Source organism: Serinus canaria, chromosome 1A (genome assembly GCF_022539315.1).
Source record: "Serinus canaria isolate serCan28SL12 chromosome 1A, serCan2020, whole genome shotgun sequence".
Classification (NCBI taxonomy): Eukaryota; Metazoa; Chordata; class Aves; order Passeriformes; family Fringillidae; genus Serinus; species Serinus canaria.
In genome coordinates, this window is record NC_066314.1 from 66,745,957 (window position 1) to 66,764,217 (window position 18,261).

General features: G+C 46.7%; 1 protein-coding gene across 1 annotated transcript in view; it reads right to left on the reverse strand.

Moving 5' to 3' along the window:
- CACNA2D4 (calcium voltage-gated channel auxiliary subunit alpha2delta 4) overlaps positions 1 to 8,086 on the reverse strand; it is a 122,145-nt gene extending 114,059 nt beyond the window's left edge. The window contains exons 1-2 of the mRNA XM_050970051.1: positions 7,980 to 8,086; positions 3,178 to 3,259 (exon numbers count right to left, since the gene is read on the reverse strand). Coding sequence (XP_050826008.1) covers positions 3,178 to 3,259; positions 7,980 to 8,086 — 189 coding nt within the window. The remainder of the gene's footprint in view (positions 1 to 3,177; positions 3,260 to 7,979) is intronic.
- Positions 8,087 to 18,261: the final 10,175 nt, after the last annotated feature.

An 18,261-nucleotide genomic window follows, 5' to 3' on the forward strand; every position in this document is an offset into this window, starting at 1 on the left:
TTTGACATACTCACAAGTAGATGTAACTGGGTTAAAGTAATCATGAAAAATCAAAAGCAGTCTGCTCATGGCATGCACTCAGCCCTGAGATCCAGCCAGAGGTGGGAAAAAAAAGACCCCAACCCCCAATACAAAAAAAAAAAAAAAACAAAACCACCCTTTCTGCTAAAGTTCCAGTTTGCTAAGGAATACACCAGGTTTGAGCTCAAATCCTATTTGAGCTTTTTTCCTACAAATGAACCAGCAAACCACTACATGCCTGTATTCCTGCCTATTGATGACTATTCATCCAAGATTTTCTAATGGTGGGCAACAGAGTTGTGATTTCAACACCGTCACCAGACATCACGGCTGAAAGTCAGCTCAGGTGCATGTAGCTGGCCAGGATCATTCTGTACAACCAGTACTTGGGGTTCAGGCTATCAGATCATTTTAAGTTACAGAACAGGAGTCAGGCTTGGGAGAGCTGGCTGAAATGATCTGATGTTTGAAAAGAGGCCAAAAAGTTAGCTCAGCTCTAACAGAAAACCTTTTCTTATTCATCTAGCACTTAGCATTCCCCTAAAACAGCAGGAGCAATTCATTAAGATTCCCCTTCTGCCGTGACGGGGGTGGTGATTTAAAAGTAGAATATCCAGAATTCAGTATCCTAAGTTTTTATCTGTGAACAGAGATATGTCACCAAGTATATATTCTTGTTCCCACCTCCATAAAATTCAGCCTATTGAAGTACACAGTGCTGCATTACTCATTGCTAGTGGAACTAAATTAAGAGTGTGAAAGACATTCCTTTCATTTTCACCCAGGAAAATGTCTTGACTGAACTTCTCAAGTTTGTCTGTTCTTTGCCATGTTTTTGGGCTTTCTAATAACAGCAGGGCAAAGCTGTGATGCAGGGTAAAAGCCTGCTCCTGGGGATTCAAGGGATGTCAGTTAGCTCACCAGATCTCTGGGAATGATACAGCCTGGAAGGAAGTCAACTACTTGAGTTTGCAACACAATTTTAGGGTTCTTCTGGAGGAAGCAAACAAAAAGTCCAAACAAAAATAAGCAAACTGAAAACCACAAAAGAAAGTTTATGCCAAGTATTAAAGACAAGGTTTACATGCAAAGCATCCAGTAACTGAAAAATTATGACTCTCACAGCTACAATAAGCTGGTTACTTCACAACTATCAGGCACGAGGGAGACATGAAATAAGATACAAACTGAGTTGACAGCACCTTCTGTATTTCCTCAGAGACAAAATACCTGTTGAGTTAGACAAGCACTGAGAAAAGAATCACCTGGACCTCTGCACTGTGCTCCCCACCCTTCTGCTGGTCTGGGCACAACCATGCATGCAGAGGAGTATCTGATGTGAAACAGGTAATAGCCCAAAAAAGAGTAAGGTGCCTGGGGAGCAGATAAATCCATGTGTTTAATTTCTAGACTTTGGTGTGTTTGGCTCCCAGGCCTAACATGCCCACAATCTGTGCCAATGAGATGATCTGCATAGTTATTTGGGTGCATGAAAATGATATTTAATAGTAAAAGGTTTGTCTGCATCCACTTGTAGTGCTCGAGCTGCCAGGGATGCAGTGGGAGCCCTCTTGGGATGGTCCCTGCTTTGAAATGATGAATTTTGAGGAATTCCTACCTAAAGAAAAGGAGACTGAGAGAAGGACTGAAGTGAGTGCTGGCTGCTTCTCCCTCATTTCCTTATTTCCCAGGGAAACAATAGGAGATGAAAAAGCTCAAGAAGTGGGGTTGAAAGACAACTTAAGCAGTTTAAGCAGCACAAGTTAAAGTTAGGGCAGAACACATCACAACATGAATTTAGGAGATTGTTCCTTGCTGAAGTGTTTAGAGAGCAAGGCTGGATCAAGATCATCTGTACCCCTGCTCAAAGTGAGATTTTCCTTCTGAGTCACAGACACTGTTCCCTTTGCCTCTGGGAGCTATAGCTTTGGGACCACAGGGGACAACAGACAATGCAGAAACATCATCACAACTACTAAAAGCCCAACTTTTGCATCCACATCCTGCTGCAGCTGCCTCACAGTTAGTGCCAGTTACTTTATCAGGGCTTACAGCTTTCTGTTGCAGGGTAACTCTTTCCTCCCAAGAAGAGCTGGTGATCACCACAGACCATGGTGATGGATGCTCAAAGTCTGTCCTGGTCAAACCTAGCAAAGTTAGTGCTGCAGGATATGATCCCTTACTCCCGGCAAAAAGCAGCACTCTGTGGACAGGGAAACAGGGCTTAGCAGCAAAGCAAGGAATGTGATACCAAATCCTGTGTTCTGCACTGGGATGTGGGTATAATTGACTATGGCAATATGAGGACAGAAGTCTGACACCTAGAAAGTGTAAGGGGCAACTCATGGCTTGTATCAGAGAAAGAGTAAAGAACTGGATGGCCACAAAGTAGAGTGTGCATTCCTCTGGATGCAGTCAGCAGGCACCAGACCCCCCGAGCAGCACTTGGGAGGGGCAGGGCAGAGATCCCCAGGTCTGAAAGAGGAGCAGCCATTCACCACTGACCTAAGGGAGCTTCTCTACAGCTGCAAAAGGGACCATTTGTTTAAAGGCCCTGGAGCTACACCCTTGAATGCTGGTAGAGAGTTCAGTGCAATAGTGCCTGTTTGCTGAACAGGCCAAGCAAAGCTCTGCCTCCCTGGCCTCCAGGGCACCTGCCTGAAGCAGAGTCTTAAGGGCAAAATGCAAAGAATTGATAAACAACTGGCTGAATACAGATGAGAAAGCAAAAAGAAAAAAATTAGTGTCAGCTGGAGAGATGCAGGGAGGGGATGATGGGGTGACAATGAGCAGGTGAGTGATGAGTAGCAGAGAGACTTAGGAAAGGAGGAATCAAGGGTCAGCATGGGAGAGAAGGAAGTGATCATCAGTGGGGAAATATGAGTGCTGTTAAAAAGTATTTTTAATAAAAAGTGGTACAATTAAGGTGGTGCTCAGCAATGGCTGATGAAAGCAGGGAAAGCATTGAATGGATCTCCCTCTCCATTCATGGAGAATGGCCACAGGGCATCACTCTGGGCTCAGGGGTATGGAGCTCCATGGTTTAAAAGACAGCTGCACACCAGTGCATTATTCTTTCCTCCACCCTGGGGGAACCTCAGGAGGCACGTGGGGAGGTGACACAAAGCAAAGGGAACCCTCACAGGTTTTGCCTACCTTCTGCAACAGGAGAGAGCCTGAATACTTAGTCACAATGGAGTACAGCTCCCCACCAAAGGCATCTGCCCAGGACTTCACCCTAAAAAAAGGGCCAAAAGAAGGAAAACCTGTGTTAATAATACCAAATCTGCAGAGCTGGTTAGTCTGCAGAGTTTACTTCAGACACGTAAAACTCCATCATCCTGGGTACAAACCCCTGTATTTCTCTAAGCCACTCTCTAACAGTGGCAATGTTTTGTCCCCAGACTTCAGCCAGACAAGCAGCAAAGCAGGAGACAGTACTGCTCTTGGACATTCCACCCAGGAGACTGGTGAGCAGGGAGAAACACTGAGTTCTGCTGGCCTTGAACTTGTCTCACCTAACTTTGGATGTGGAAATTTGGTCTTTGATAGCATCTGAGCTCCTTCTGTTGCTAGCAAAGGGAAATAAATTGCTTTTTGCAGACACCTATTTGTCTTTCCTGACAGGCCCTGGGGTGAAGGGCTAGACACCCAGTGCCAAATCTGCTGAAGAGAAATAAGTGTCAGGATATAGAGTCATGATTCACCCCTTGGATTCAGCTCCTCCAGGAGGGCAGGCCAGAGACTGATGAGCCAGACAAATGCCCTGCTCTCACTGGTGGTGCTGCTGCTTGATAATGCCACAGCAGATTATGCACATTGTCACTGTGAAACACCCCCAACCTGTGCCATCCTGGAAATAATGGATGGCAGCAATCCCACATGGAGAACATTCAGATGTTGAGGAGCAGCCTGAACACTGAGCCATCCAAAGCAAAATAGATGGCTCCCAAAATTGGCAGAGCACTTGATCAGCACTTCCACAAGCAATGTTAGGCAGCTCCCTCAACAAGGATTCACTTAACAGAGATTTATTTAATGCAATGAGTGGCCTTCTCCACTTACCAGAATACACCACTTATTTATGATATGCAAAGTCTTACCTACAGCTTCCAGGGGAGTTCTTTGAGTCCTAGGCAGGCTTTAACCTCAGGGCCTGATTTCCCAGTGCATTGCATCACAAATAACACACCAACACAGAGATGAGCTCAGGAGTAAAGGCAGCACAGCAATGGTGGAATAATCACAAAAAGCTCACTTCTACCTAGGAAACCCTGCTTAGACTCCCCTCTTGCACACAGGCAGCTAGCAGGGATGATTTGGAACAAACACAAAGCTTCAGCTCCATACCTCTCCCCACTGCTATAAAAAAAGTATGAGAGAGTGGGTGCCTTTTAAAATCAATCCTTAATTGGCAATGAGGCATTCATATTTAACCACTCAGTGTGAACTAGCACCAGCTGAAGTCAATCTTTTTTTTTTTTTTTTTTTTTTTTTTTTTTTTTTTTTTTTTTTTTTTTTAAATTGTGCTCTGCATCTTATTTTGAGAGCCAGAGCATTTATCTCACCATTTCATCCTTAGAGAAAAAACCATACAGATATTTTCTAGGAGACCAGGATTTATTGGGCTATATCAGAGTTATTCTAGCAAGGCTGGAATAAAAGAGGAAACGAGAAACAGGGATCCCATGGGATGCTTTCCTGTTTGTTGTAGTAGTGACTAATCATTCCCTTAGATATGAGGATCTCTGGATCAACATTTAAATTGATGCCCATCTGCTGCTACTGGCTTTATAAGTTTAATGTACAAGATGTTTTGTGCTGAATTTAACTAATATTCTCCAGTCTCCTTGCCTTTTACTGTAGAAAAAGAGAAGCTAAACATGAAGGGATAGTAATTTCAGCAGGGGTGTTTATTTTTACCCCATTTCCCTCCCCTCACCTCTGTTTTGTGTCATATGTGTAGTGTGCCCCTGCTCCTTCCAGCCCTCAACATTCTTGAACCCAGCAGGGTGGAAGAGTCTGTGGTGTTAATTTTTGATTAGTGGCTGCAGTTGAGCAACTTCTTGAAACTTCCAGTAACAGCAGAACTTGAATAAAAAAAGGCTTTTGTATATTTTGGGATGTCTCCTAAGGCTCAGGGACTGGTATTGCCTCTGGTCTCAAAGCAGAGGAAGAATGAGGCACAAAGAGAGGGGCAGAAACTGGCAGATCTGGAGGACTGGTTGGAAAGTTAAGGGGCACAGAGGAACAAGAGGGCTCAAAGGTCTCAAATCCCTGTGTTACAGGGCTAAAGTCTGTGTCATTAAAAATATCTGGTGGCATTTCATGGAAGCTGCAAAGTAGAAAAGTGAAGAGGCAGAAATACACTGGCATTTTCATATTTAAAAGACAATTAGTTGCCAGGGAAATGAGCAACCTTAGAATACTGGGAAATTAAGGGCAGCCTGCTGAACTTATATAGATTCCCTTAATTATTTTTCCATAAACAAGTGAGAGAAAAGGTCAGTCTAAAATTCATCAGCTTTGCAGAGAAATTTCTTTTAAGGTCTCTGGCTCTGTCCAGCTCAGGAGCAGGTATAAAGGCAACAGGAGCAGCCTAAAGAGGTCACACCAGGTTGATCTTTGCTTCTACCACCAGCATTTCCCAGTGCTTCCATCACCCCAAGAAGAAGCCAGCCCCAACTCCTCACCAGTACTCCTGCCCACGCCATGGCTGGCAGACGAGCAGGGCTGTGTCCAGTGGGGAAGAAGAGGTGGTTTGTGTGCTGAACTTGCACCCCAGAAGCACCACTTGGAACTGACTGAGCAGATTTTTGCATTGCTGGAGTTAGAGAGGAGCAAGCTCTGGAAAGAGCTGGCGGTGATCCAAGCACGATGCAGCAAAGCCAGACACGGCTTGGGGAGCAGCACAGCCCGACTGAGCCTTGTGTCACCTCACCCTGACTGAACCCAGCTGCTGCTTGAAGGACTCTTCTTTTGTGTCCCCAAAATGTCCCCGTGTAACCCATGAAATAGAGCCATTTTCTGCTGACTTACTCCCTCTGGGCCTCTGGCCAATGTATTTCTCTACTGAAGTTTCATTTCAAAAGGGCAACTTTTGTGTTTTGGTTAAATTCATGAGTGGATTTGAAACACCAGGGATTAATTCAGCCATTGGTCTGGTTTTAGTACCAGAGGAGAAAAGCTCTTTTTCTATTGTTTATTCTTCATTCTTGTACAGGAATAAGTTCCAAATTGTGCAAAGTGACGTAAATCTCTTTTTTTTCAGTAGTAAAGGGCTATCACATTATAATGAAACACATCAGAAAAGGTTTTGGTCAGAGATTGTCTGCCTCTAATCCCTGCTCTTGTATTCTGTGGCAAGAACAGCAGAAAGGACAGGCTGGCTTCTAAATGCCACAGGCTTCAATGTCAAAAGGTATTCCTATGTGGTATTTATCCTGGACATGAAAAGTTGATTTGCTTGGTTTGAAGTTGGCAGAAGTTGAATTTTATCTTCTGTAACCTCTGTGTCCTTTCTGTGCAACCCAAATCAGAAGCACTTTTGCTGGGGAAGGGCTTAATAGTGCAAGAATAGAATTGGTAGCAAAGTTTCCTGAGACCCTCCTGGACAATGTCATTGCAGCTCCTGGGCAGATGGGCTGTTTTGGTGGCTGTCTGTCAGGGCCTTATGGGCAACAATTGAATAAAAAACATTTCCCTAAATGCAGGCAAGGGCTTGAGCTGTCTTGAGTTGGTTTTTCAGATGTCTCCTTCTCAAACTGGCTGGCAGTGTTGTCTCCTCTCCAGACCAAGCTGCTGTCCTGCACCCACACCCTATCCCAGCACCCCAGAAGCTGCCCCACAACAGCTTTTATCAACGGCAGCGCTGACATTTCTAATCCTTAAAGGATTTAACTCGTCCAAATCAGCTTAACTAGGTGAAGTTTTTATAAACTGGGGTTGCTGAGAGCTCTTGGGCTCCTGGGGGGCTGCCAGGGCCGTGTTGCTGGCGGGGAGCTTTCCGGCCCTGATGGTGCTGGAGGAGCTGCTCGTCACACGGACACATGCAGGCCTTGGAGCACTGCAAACCCACACCCCAAAAGATGCACCAAGAGTCCCTGCATGTGCAGTGCATGCACAAACCATGGTTGGGTGTGCTTTGTATTGCAGCTCAGCTTCTCATTCCTTCGCTCCAGAGCTCTGGGAAGGGCCATTATGCCTTTTGTAGAGAGGTGGAGCCAGCACCAGCAAGAAGTGCTGAGGCCTCTTTCCTTTATTCGGCCTCGCTCACTAACATCCTCTGACAGCCACAGAGGTGAATAACCACGGCTGTGTGCATTACCCAGGCCCTTTTCAGCCAGCACTGATCCAAACCAATGCAAGGGACCAGAGCTTTGGAGCTGCAAACCTTGCTCTGCACAAAGAGGTGTATCATGGCCCAAACATGGTCCCATGTGCACCTTCCCCAGCCAGAACCTGGCCAGTGCTGAGCATCCCCTGGGTGCTCCTGGCATCCTGAAACCCAGCAGTGCCCACTGAAACCACTCTGCTCAACTGGGAGCTGCCAAACTGCAGCCACTCCCATCTGCCTCCATGGTGGGATCTTGGCAACTTACAGCAGCAGCAACAGCAGCAGCGGGGTTTTAAAAACATGTCTTTAAACTGGTTTTGTCTTTTGCTGCCCAGTGCATTAAGCAGAGCATTAATAGATGTCAAAATACTTAACTAAAGGAGATGAGTATCATTGCTATGCTTGAGGAGTGGGGAGGAAGGGGCTTTGCATCCTAGCCTAGACCTGGACACAGAATTGGTGGCTGCCATGTCTGTGTCCTCTGCCAGGAGCCAAGGTAGGGCAGTGCCAGCCCCCGGAGCCATGTGCCCCTCCGGAGCAGCCTGTCCCCGCCGCGCCTGCCACTGCCGGGGAGGCAATTCCCACCCGCCTGCCCGTGCCCTCGACACACGGAAACACTCACGTCTCCAGCGGGATCTTCGTCTGGGCCCTGGCACAGGACGGGAGGCAGAGCAGACAGAGCATCATCCACGGCACGGCCCAGGGCCCCATCCTCCAGGCACCGGCCATCAGCACGGGCTCCGGCCGGCGGCGTGCGGAGGCTCCCCGCCGCTCCTGCTGCCCTGAGGGAGCTCCCCCGCGGCCCCCGCCATGGTGCCGGCCTGGGAGCTCTGTTGGTGCGGGGCCGAGTCCCGGGGGCACCGCGGCCGCCTCTGCCCCGGGAGCGCCGCCGCGGCCGCCGGGCGCCGTCGGGGGTGTCTGGCCCAGGGCACCGAACCGTGCGGGAGCCGCGGCCCGGTGCGCACCCAGGGGTGGTATCGGCTTCGGGCCCCGGCCAGGGGTGAGCACCCACGGGTGTGGATCGGCTCCAGGCCCCGGCCAGGGGTGCGCACCCACGGGTGGGGATCGGCTCCAGGCCCCGGAGCGGCCGCGGCAGGCGGGAGCTCCGCGCTGGGAGCTGCAGCGGCTACGTAATCCCCTGCCAGCCCTTAATCCCCTCGCCAAGCAGCAGCAAACGCAGATTTAGGGAAGTGGAGTGGGATAAAATCACCCGGGATTACTCTGATTTCTGAAGACGGGTCTTGGCTTCTCCAGCCGGAGGTCAGGCCGTGCCTGCTTTAAAGGGGTCGCATCCACATCCCCCAAAGCCTTCCCAGAGCTTCCATCTCTGCCTAGCGGGTCCCTCTGGCAGGTTGTCCCAGGGTTATCTCCTGTCCAAAGGGGATCGGGGGCACTGGGGGAGCCCTGAAGGTACCAGCGGGTCCCTGCCCGGTGTTGAGGTTTGCACAGGGATGATGAGGCCGCACAGAGCCTCGGCAGCATCCTGGACAGCTCCGAGGCAACTGCCAAGGCAATCTCCTTCCAAACCACAGCTCTGGGTCTCTGGCCAGGACAGCCGAGGGAAAATGAGCAGTGGAAAGCAAAAGGGACATGAAAGGAAGGGCTCTGCCAGTTTCAACTGATCGCCTCCTAATGTGAATGATTATTTATTAATAGCCAGACCTTTCAGTTTGGCCAACATTCACTTGAGATTGCCATCCCCTCATCTGTGTCTGGAGAGCAATGAATCAAAGGAGCCCAATTGCTGAGCCTGATGAATGGCAGGAAGCAGCAAAATGCACACTCGGATGAGGGACACACTGTGGAAGCTCATTATCATCATGAGAAGTATGAATTATAAATAACTACAGATATGGCAGCAGAAAGATCATAAATTACTGCTTCAACCTGTTGAACAGCTTGGCTCTATGGCTATGAATTAAGCCATTTATTACAGTACCTTCCAATCATCTTCTGCACATTTACAAATGGCTTGTTTAATGTAAAATGCAAATGTTTAATGTAAAATGCAAAGCCACGCTAGATTGTTGGGTTTCTCTAAGGACATGGAGGGGGAAACTGGCTGTCAAAGCACTGAAATAAAATAAAGGCCCATAGTATAGATGGCAACTATAAGGAAAATTGACTGAATCCTGGCCAAAACCAGCACAGATGCAGTTTAAATGGGATAATAGAAGTGACAAAGTAAATACTGAAAAGGGAATAAAACCAGGAAACATTGAATAGGGGTTAAATTGTATGATGAAGAGGCTGAAAGCCTGTGGTAAGGAATTAAGTAATTCCAGGAATAACCTACCTCAGGATAGGATGGTTTTGTCATTTATTAAAATGTTTACTCCAGACTGAATGTCTTACTGAGAATTACAATCTTCTTCAAGCAGAAGCTGCGGGCCTGGAGGACATAAATTTCTCTTATGTTTTTAAGTCTGTGCAAAAGACTCATGGGAAGGTCAAAATGGTTCTTTCTGACCTTAAAATCTACAAAAGAATCAATTTCTACACAACAAACACTCCAGAGACAGTGCCTTTAGCACATCACCTGGCTGCACAGCAGCTGCCTGAGCCAGCTTTGGAAGGCAACAGGCAGAGCAGATCTGGGCCCATGTAATTCTCCTCTCTCAAGTGGCCAAAATGTGCTGCTTCCTCCTGCCCCTGCAGCTGGGAAATAGGAGAAAATTGCTCTTAGAGGAGCTAGGAAGACTGACAATGAAGGCTTCATTTGTCTGTGCTTACCAGGATTAAAACTGAGGGGTGGCATCCAGGGTGACAGGCTTCCCTGTCTGAGTACTTGAGGGGAGAGAGGATAAAAATTCACATACTGGAAAAAAAAAATAAATCTGAAATGAGATCTGAAGGCAGGACCATCAACATTTTAGATAACATTTTTTCTCCACTTTGCAAGGAGCCATATAAATTGTATTGTGAGTGATTTTTGCAGGATCTCTTCAGTATGCTGTTTGCAGCACACTGGGACCCAGGTTAATCCTGATGGGTTCTGGCAAGAGCCCTTTGGTAACCCCTGGGTGTGTTTGGTAACCCCTGAAACATTGGTAGAGAAGGCAATGAGACAGCAGCATGCTGAACTGGGAGATCTAAATCCCTTTATTTGGATTTATCTCATTTGCTGGATGTATCTCACTTAACCCCTTAATGATCTAAAATTGCAAGGAAGTAAGATTGGAAGATTAAATGAAAATAGCACTGAAAACTGAAAACCCCAGGTGCCTGGAGGAGCCTTAATGGGATTAGTGTGCATCCAGTTGCTTCTGCAGAGCTCAGCCTCCACTGTGTGTGAGCACAGTTGGAGCAAGGGAAGGAGATAACAGCAGGGGCTGACTGGGGAAAAAGAAAATGAAGTCTGTGAGAAAGAATGAAAGCAAATACATAACAAGGAGTGAGAACTTAAGGCTGCAAGAGATACGAGGTGAGCAAGTGCAGCAATTTAGAGCTACATTTGCAAAAGCATGAGGCAATAAAAAAAAATACCAGTGTGATTTTGTGCTGTAAACACAGGCAGGGGAGAGATTTACCTGCTCTATTTATTTCTGGTTTGACTAAAACCAGAGTTTGGATTATCATGTTATGGAAAGAAACTGGCAAATGTAATGACCAGGAAAAGAACAAATATCACCAAAAGACTGGCTAAGAAGTGTAGTGTCACAGTGGGATACATAGGAGAAGAGTATATGTAAAACAAGCCATGATGGGAATAAACAGTGTGCCCTTGTTCCCAGCAGATTCATTTATCTGAGATTGTAACCTTGTGCCTCTCATTATCTCTTGACAGGGCAACTTAGAGAGCATCTGGGCACAAAATCTCCTTTCTACCCTGGTCAAATACTCTGCTTATCACCCTGGGTTTGAGCTGGTGTCCTGTTGACAGATGGGGATGGTGTCTCTGCCTTGTGTGAGCAGGTGTGACCATTCCCTGGGGTGGAAAGCAGGCAGGCAGTGTTTGCCAATACCACAGAACCCAATCTCTCTGTCCCAGCAGCTGCCAGGAGAGGGGATCCTTGCCAGAGGCGGTGATGGAAGAGTACTTTTAGTCATGGTTTTACTGACTGGCCATGCAGATCTCTTGGCATCGAGTTTCAGTGCTGTGGAGAGTCAGCAGCCTCTGCAAGCTGTGTTTGCAGAGGTGTGGATTTGATGGGAGCGGGAAGGAGCTGCTCCTGCACGAGTGGTGGTGCTGTAGCTGGGCCAGGGGAAGTGTCCCCAGCTGAGTGCTGCCCTCCCAACCCACTTGGTCCCATCAGGAGCTCTGCAATCCCGCTGAGCTCTGGGAAGCAGGAGGAATTGGACCACACATGTCCTCCCAGAGCCCACTGCAGACCCATTCATCTGCAAGCCACATGCTCTCCCTGCAGTTTATAGAAGCAGCCACATAGGTGTCATGTTAATTAATGCCTTCAGCTGGTTACTTTGCCTGTTTTCCTTTTTAGTTTTTTTTCCACAGCTCTGCTCTAAATTTAGACTTGTTTAAATACTCCAAGATGAAATGAGCATTTTTTTAAATTTGTTTTTGCTAGCAGCATTTTAAACCCTCATCAGACAGTCTTCTGAACAGTAGGACATTCAGGGCACAGAGGGAGACACCAAGGGAGAGCAGAATGCGCAGGAAACAAAGAGCATTGGAGCATTTTGCCACTACCTCTGAAGCCATGGCAAGGAAAAGAAAAATGGATTAAAAAAAGAAAAAAAGAAAAAAGAAAAGGAAAAGTAAGTGAAAGCAGATGCTCTGTTTGGGGAAAACTGTGAGCAGTTCTCCCCCACAAGAATGCAGCTTTCCTGTGTGCTGCCACAAAAGCAGCCAGAGCAAAAGTGAACTTTACCCTTCCCTCTCCACTATCAAAGGGTTAAACTTAATCTTTTACATTTCAAGTCCACCTGAAGGAACTTGATTAAGAGAAAGAGAAATCCCATTTTTAAAGAGATTAAAGCCTTTTGTGATAAACTGGCTGCACTAGAGCAGCTTTCTTGGAGAGGAGGCTTTGCTCTGTGGGGAGCCCCAGGAATTTTGGTGCATCAAGTGCCTGAAGAAATGATGGCAGTCATTCTGCCAGTCTGTGCTGCAAAGACACTTGACTCAGTGCACATCTAGCAACATCATCTATGCTGCCAAATCCTTTGTATTAAAGGCATGATGCAATGACCCTGTTTGGGGAACACGCTGCAGATCCCTCCTTCTCTCTGCTCACTGTGTTAGTGAGGATTCAGGATTTTGCAAGGTTATCAGGACAGAGGTATTCGGGCCAAATTAAAGTTGTTCCAGCCTGGCAGGACTACAAAAAAGGAGAGTCCCTCCTCCATCTGTTCCACTGTCAGGGTCAGCAGGTGGGGAAGGCACAGAGATGAGTTCATAGAGATCATAGTTGCCTTTATGCTCTGATGTTACTGGTTTACCTACTTGCTGAAATCCTGATAAGGATTTATTAGGTCATGGCTGTAGGGTGTTTTGGAAATACAATAATTCTCTGAGCTCTTGCAGGGGGAGACAGCAGAGCCTCCAGTGCCAAGGACCCTCTTCTGGCTTGGCAATGATCTACAGGGACAAAGCAGCAAAGCCCCCCGCTTCCCTGCCCTCCCCTGATGTGTTTGGATCCCACTGTCAGTTTACCAGGGAGGTTTTCTGTTCCCTGGCAGTAGGGGTGGCTCAGGCCTCTCTGTAGTGATCCAGGCATGGAACATCTGCCTGTCAGGGAAGATGGCATCAGCACAGCTGAGCTGCCTCTCCCCAGCACAGCGCTGAGGGCCAGGGGCTCTCCATCTGTGGGCTGGCACAGCACTCATGCCTAATCCTTGGGGAAGCTGCTGCATGCTGCCACGGCAAAAATAAATGGAAATGTCTGGGCAGAAAGATTTTTTTTTTTTCATCTTTCAGAGGCTGAAAACCTTTGAATCTTTCCTGCGAAGTTTTGTTGCCGATACTGAGTGTTCAGGCAAGACCTGTTTTAGAGATGTGTATCAGAATTTCCAGAATATTCAGAACTCAATTAAAAAAAAAATCTTACAAGTCTTATTATTTCTTTTCCCTTCCTTTTGATTTCACAGAAGGCAGCAGCTTTGCCAAAATTCTAGGTCACAAATGATAACATTTCATGCTTTTCTCCTTTGAAAACGAGACCACTTTTTTTTCCCCACAAAAATCAGAGGCGATCAGTTTCAGTGTGATTAAAGATAAAAGCTGGGCTTTGGATACATTTTACCACACATTGATGTAGGTGTAGATAAAAACTGTCCATTCTTTCATGAATATTAATGAAAACATGTTTTGTGAATTTAGGCAACCATCAATTGTTATTAAAAATACCCTGACAGTTCTGAAGAAGAGAAAGAGGTGGGGGAAGGCTCTGCAAAAGGCTTTCCACATCCAATTAACACCGTTTTGTGTTTTGTTGTGAAATTTCCTTGTAGTGAGTGTGAAAGGTGCTTCCCTGACCTCCAGCTGCTCAGCGGGCTGGCAGGGAATGGTGTTCACCCATCCAAGCATGGCAGCGCCGGCTCTGCTCCTTTTAAACTCTTTTAACCTCTGGTTACAATTCAAGTCACTTCCCGTCACCCTAAATTGCCTCCGACTCTGTAATTAGCTCAGTCACCTGCCAACTTCCATAACACACACTCATTCTTCCTCCCTTCGACATCTGACAGCATCTCTCTCTGCCAGCAGCTTTCAAACAGATTTCCCTCCACCCCAGGGCCTTTGGTGCCATGAGCCTGCCCTGAAAGGATGAAGATACAAATCACGTTGTGCCCAGAAGGATCATTAAATGCCTTCTTTGATTTCCTTCAAGGAGCACTAACAAGCTGAGGAAGTGAAACAGCGTTTCTTGCCAGCTTTTTTTTTTTTATTGTTGATGTTTTTGAGCCGCCCTCGGTGTGGGGTGATGGGGCTGGTCCCTCCCTATGGTGGGTGAATCTCCAGCTCTCAGCCATCTCCTCCTGGTGTGGGTGCTGCCTAAGGAGACTGCCAGCCCCCAGGACAGAGTGGTTTCCAAGGATTCAGCCTGGTCTGGGGACATATGTTATGAGAGAAAATAACCTCTCTCTTACTGCTGGAATGTATAGCAGTGTGCAGAGCCTGAAAAAATCAGTGTCTAGCAGCCTGGCTCCTTCTGCTTCCCCCCACTGTTGTCAGCATCTGGACAGCACATGGGACAGGCAGGAGAGAGACAGGGAGAGCTCAGCAAACTGCTGGGTCAGGGACAGAGCAGCCTGCAGCACGCTGGAGATAAAACCAAGAACTGTGTCCACCCTCTGTGACAAAAAGTGGAATGTAGGATTGCAAGAAGTATATCCATAAATAATATTTTATATACATAAAATTTAAATATAAATTTTTAATCGAGCAAATATTTCTAAATTTTGTGTTGTAAGAAAGGAAATTTCTATTCCAACTTGTGATGTCTGTCTCAAATCATCTTTCATTTGCCAAAGCTGCACTCCAACTCCTGCTTTCTCGTTAGTGCAGTGTTGAGGCTGAAGTTTTCATCTTTCTGAGCCACAGACTCCTGAAGTTTCAGACAGAAGCCAAACAGTTGTGCCCTGAGGGATTCCTTCACAGGAAATCTGATGTGCATAAAGTAGGCAGAGCAGGCGCTGAAATCTCATTAGTGATGGCTGCTTGCTGCAGCTCTGACCTTGGCTTAATTCATTCAAGTGATGCTGGAGTTAATTGCTGTTCTCAGTTTGGAGTTTTATAAGGGCAGTTTAAGCCTAGATCTGCTCTGCTGGCCAGGCCTATAACTCTCCTAGACAGAAGAAGCATTACCTGGCTGTACTTGTGCTCAAATCTCTGGTGTCACTCTCTGACAGCCACTGAGCTACTTCACAGCAGCCCCTGAGTGTCACCCAGGGCTGGAGGGAAACCAGAACCAAACACAGCAGCTGGGTTTTCCAGCAGATGTTGTCACCCAGCCTCAAGGCTCTTCAAGCTCTGTCACCAGGCACAGGGAGAGCCACTCCTCCCAGGATACTCCACCTGCTCTCCTGCTCCAGCAAATGCTCAACCTGCACCTGGCTCATTTGGGAGGTGAATTCCTGGGATTGACTGTGGCCCTCTGTGGTTGCCAGGGAAGCACAGAGGGCCAGAGACACAGCACTCCTCATCCTCCTCATCTTCCTTATCCCACCTGGAGATGGGAACTAACTGTGCCCAGGATTCCAGAAGTCCTTTCCCAGGCTACCTTCAAAGTGTGCCATGCTGTTGTCACAGTCCTCAGTTACTGGTCAGCTCTGTTCCATTCTTGATGTGCCATAATTTTCTCTTTGCCTTCCAGAGGTTTTTCCAGAGCTCTGCTGGTATTTTTTCCTAGTAGCTGTTTTCACATCCACCACCAGCTATTTTTTTTCTCATCTACCCAGGCAGAAACAGCAACTGGAAAGATTATTCACTTCCAAAGCCTTCCCTCCAAGGATGGGCTGCAGCAGCAAAGGGCAGGCTGGTGTTCTTTGCCACCTCACAAACCTCTATTGAGGGTGATCAGGAAAGAAAGGAGCTCACTGCTCTCACAGTCCTCCCAAAATGCCAGAGAGAGTCCAGTAGACTTCCAAATTCCACAGCATGCTGGTCATACTCAGGCTAAGATTAAAAAGGGATAGCCTTACACATCTAATATGGAATAAGATAGAAGCAGGGAAGGTTGATGTGACAAGAACTCCTTAAAATCGATTGCTTAGGAGGGCCCAAAAATCCAACACATTAAAACAGCCATGGAGCTCTTTTCCTGCTTTTTGGCAGGGCAGACACTGATTAGCTGGATTCAGTACACTGCTGAACATGTTAACCAAGGAGAAAATTGATATTAGCTCCAGAAAATAGCCACTTGTGCCATGGCAGCTCAGGGCCATGAAGGTGTAGAAACAAATGCAGAGAGCAGAGAGTGAGCTCAGTCCCTAGCCAGGGGTTTTGTGCAGATCAGGTGAGCAGATCCTGTGCCCTGTAGTCAGGAGGATGTTTTATCTGTTTTATCTGTTTTATCACCCACAGTGGGTTGTTTTCAGCATTGCTGAGCAGTCTGTTCCCTAGCACATGGAGACTGAGGTGGCCAAGGGCAGAAACAGACCTCAATAGCTCAACAGCCCATCCTGTTCTGGCAAAGTCATGTTTGGGGAAAAGGAGCTACAACAGAAAGTTTTGCCTTTTCCTCTCCCAGTGAAAAGGGATTTTTTGTAATTCTGGTCTTTTCTGAAATGACAGTAGCAATTGCTCACCTCTGGACAGATCATCAAAACCCCTTTCAGACTCCCATTAAGCTGCTGCAGTCATCAGGCAAGAGGAAAACATTTCTAAGGAAGAAGCACAACAACAGCTTTGACAGCAGCATGTCTCAAGTCACATCAGAGACTCAGAGCAGAGCTAATGGGACAGGAGGGATAATGGGAATCTTGCACCAACTGGTCTCCTTAGTGTCATCTTTGTCACACAGCTGGAGAGAGCATATTTGGGAGCAACTGTAATTTATTTTTTGATCAATACAGGAGCTGCATATGAAAATACTCTTGCTGCTCTGGTCACTCCCTGCTGGCTTTGTTCATTTGCCTGGCCTACAGCAGGCTCAGGGCACGCCAGGCTGCCACGTGCCAGCCACTGGGATGCTGCAGAGCAAGGGACAGGGGAAGGGATTCCTGCTGGGTGATACAGCACCTGCAAAGGGAAAGGAATACAATATCAGAAATCCTGGATTTGTCTGGACTAATTTTTGGTTGCTAGGTTGCTGCTGTTGCCTCTGTCTGCTCCTCGCTTTTTCCAATTTTCGCTGCCTACACAACATGCTGATCTCCTAACAAAGGGCTGGATCTGGGAAACAGAGCAGTTTGGGCTGGACTGAGGGATTTCTCAGTTGGCTGCAAACAAAAATGAAGTGTTGGGAGAGGAGTGAAGCCCCAGTGGGGTGTGACTGAGTATCAGTCTCTGCCTTTGCCTCTTGACTTCTGTGACCTCCATACATCCGTTATGGAACTGCTCCTCATGTCCCTTTTAAGTGGGGTAATACATCCTTCTCTCTCCTTTAGAAGGGTAATGTGTATAAAAAGCACTTTTAGACACTTCTATCTAGCTATTTATATAAATGCACCTGTAGAGCAATGTTGAAGACTTAAAAGATATATGTAAGAAATAGAAATCTTTGAAAATCATGTTAAGAGTTCTCATCCGAAGGGGATTATGAAATCATCACTTCCAGAAAAGGAGCAGAGCACTTCAGCTTAAATACCCAAAGAGTGTTTGTGCCCCTCTGTTTTGTATCTGAACCTGCTGCTGTTTCTCCTCCCCACCTTCTGTCTGTCCAGGGTAATTAGGCAGCTTGTTATGGGGTGGTGAAAAGACCCCACTTCTACCTGCCTGTCACCTTCTAAGCTGATATTTTATCTCTGAGATCTTTCCCTTTCATAACCTGCTTGCTTCAAGGTGTGCACAGCAGAGACACGAGGGCTTGTTCTTCTCTGGGCATGTGACTGCTCACTGCACTGACACTGGCCAGCCTTTGTCTGCTGGATTTAGCAGCCCTTGCAGTGAGGGATTAGCTGAGTGTCCTGAAATTTAATGCTCTCTAAATTTTTGCTTTTAGCCAAGGAAGTGAAAGTTTTCCTGAACAAAATCATGTTTTGTTTGTGCTCTTCTATCTCTCTGCTCCCTCTTCTGATTTCCACACCTTCACTTCTGCCCCTAAAGGCAGGCTGAAAATTTCCATTTTTTACACCTCTTTAGAAATATTCACTAATTTCAAAGTCCTTAATGGATTTTCTTGAGTACACAGTCATAATTTCTTCATATTTCTCAAAGGAGAAATATGAAGACTGGAGACTCCTCAACTTTACATTTCTGCTCATTCCCTCTACCCTTCACTTGATGAAGTTCCTGCTTTGTGATCCCTGGAGGGACTTTTCTCAAAGACAATAATGTTTTT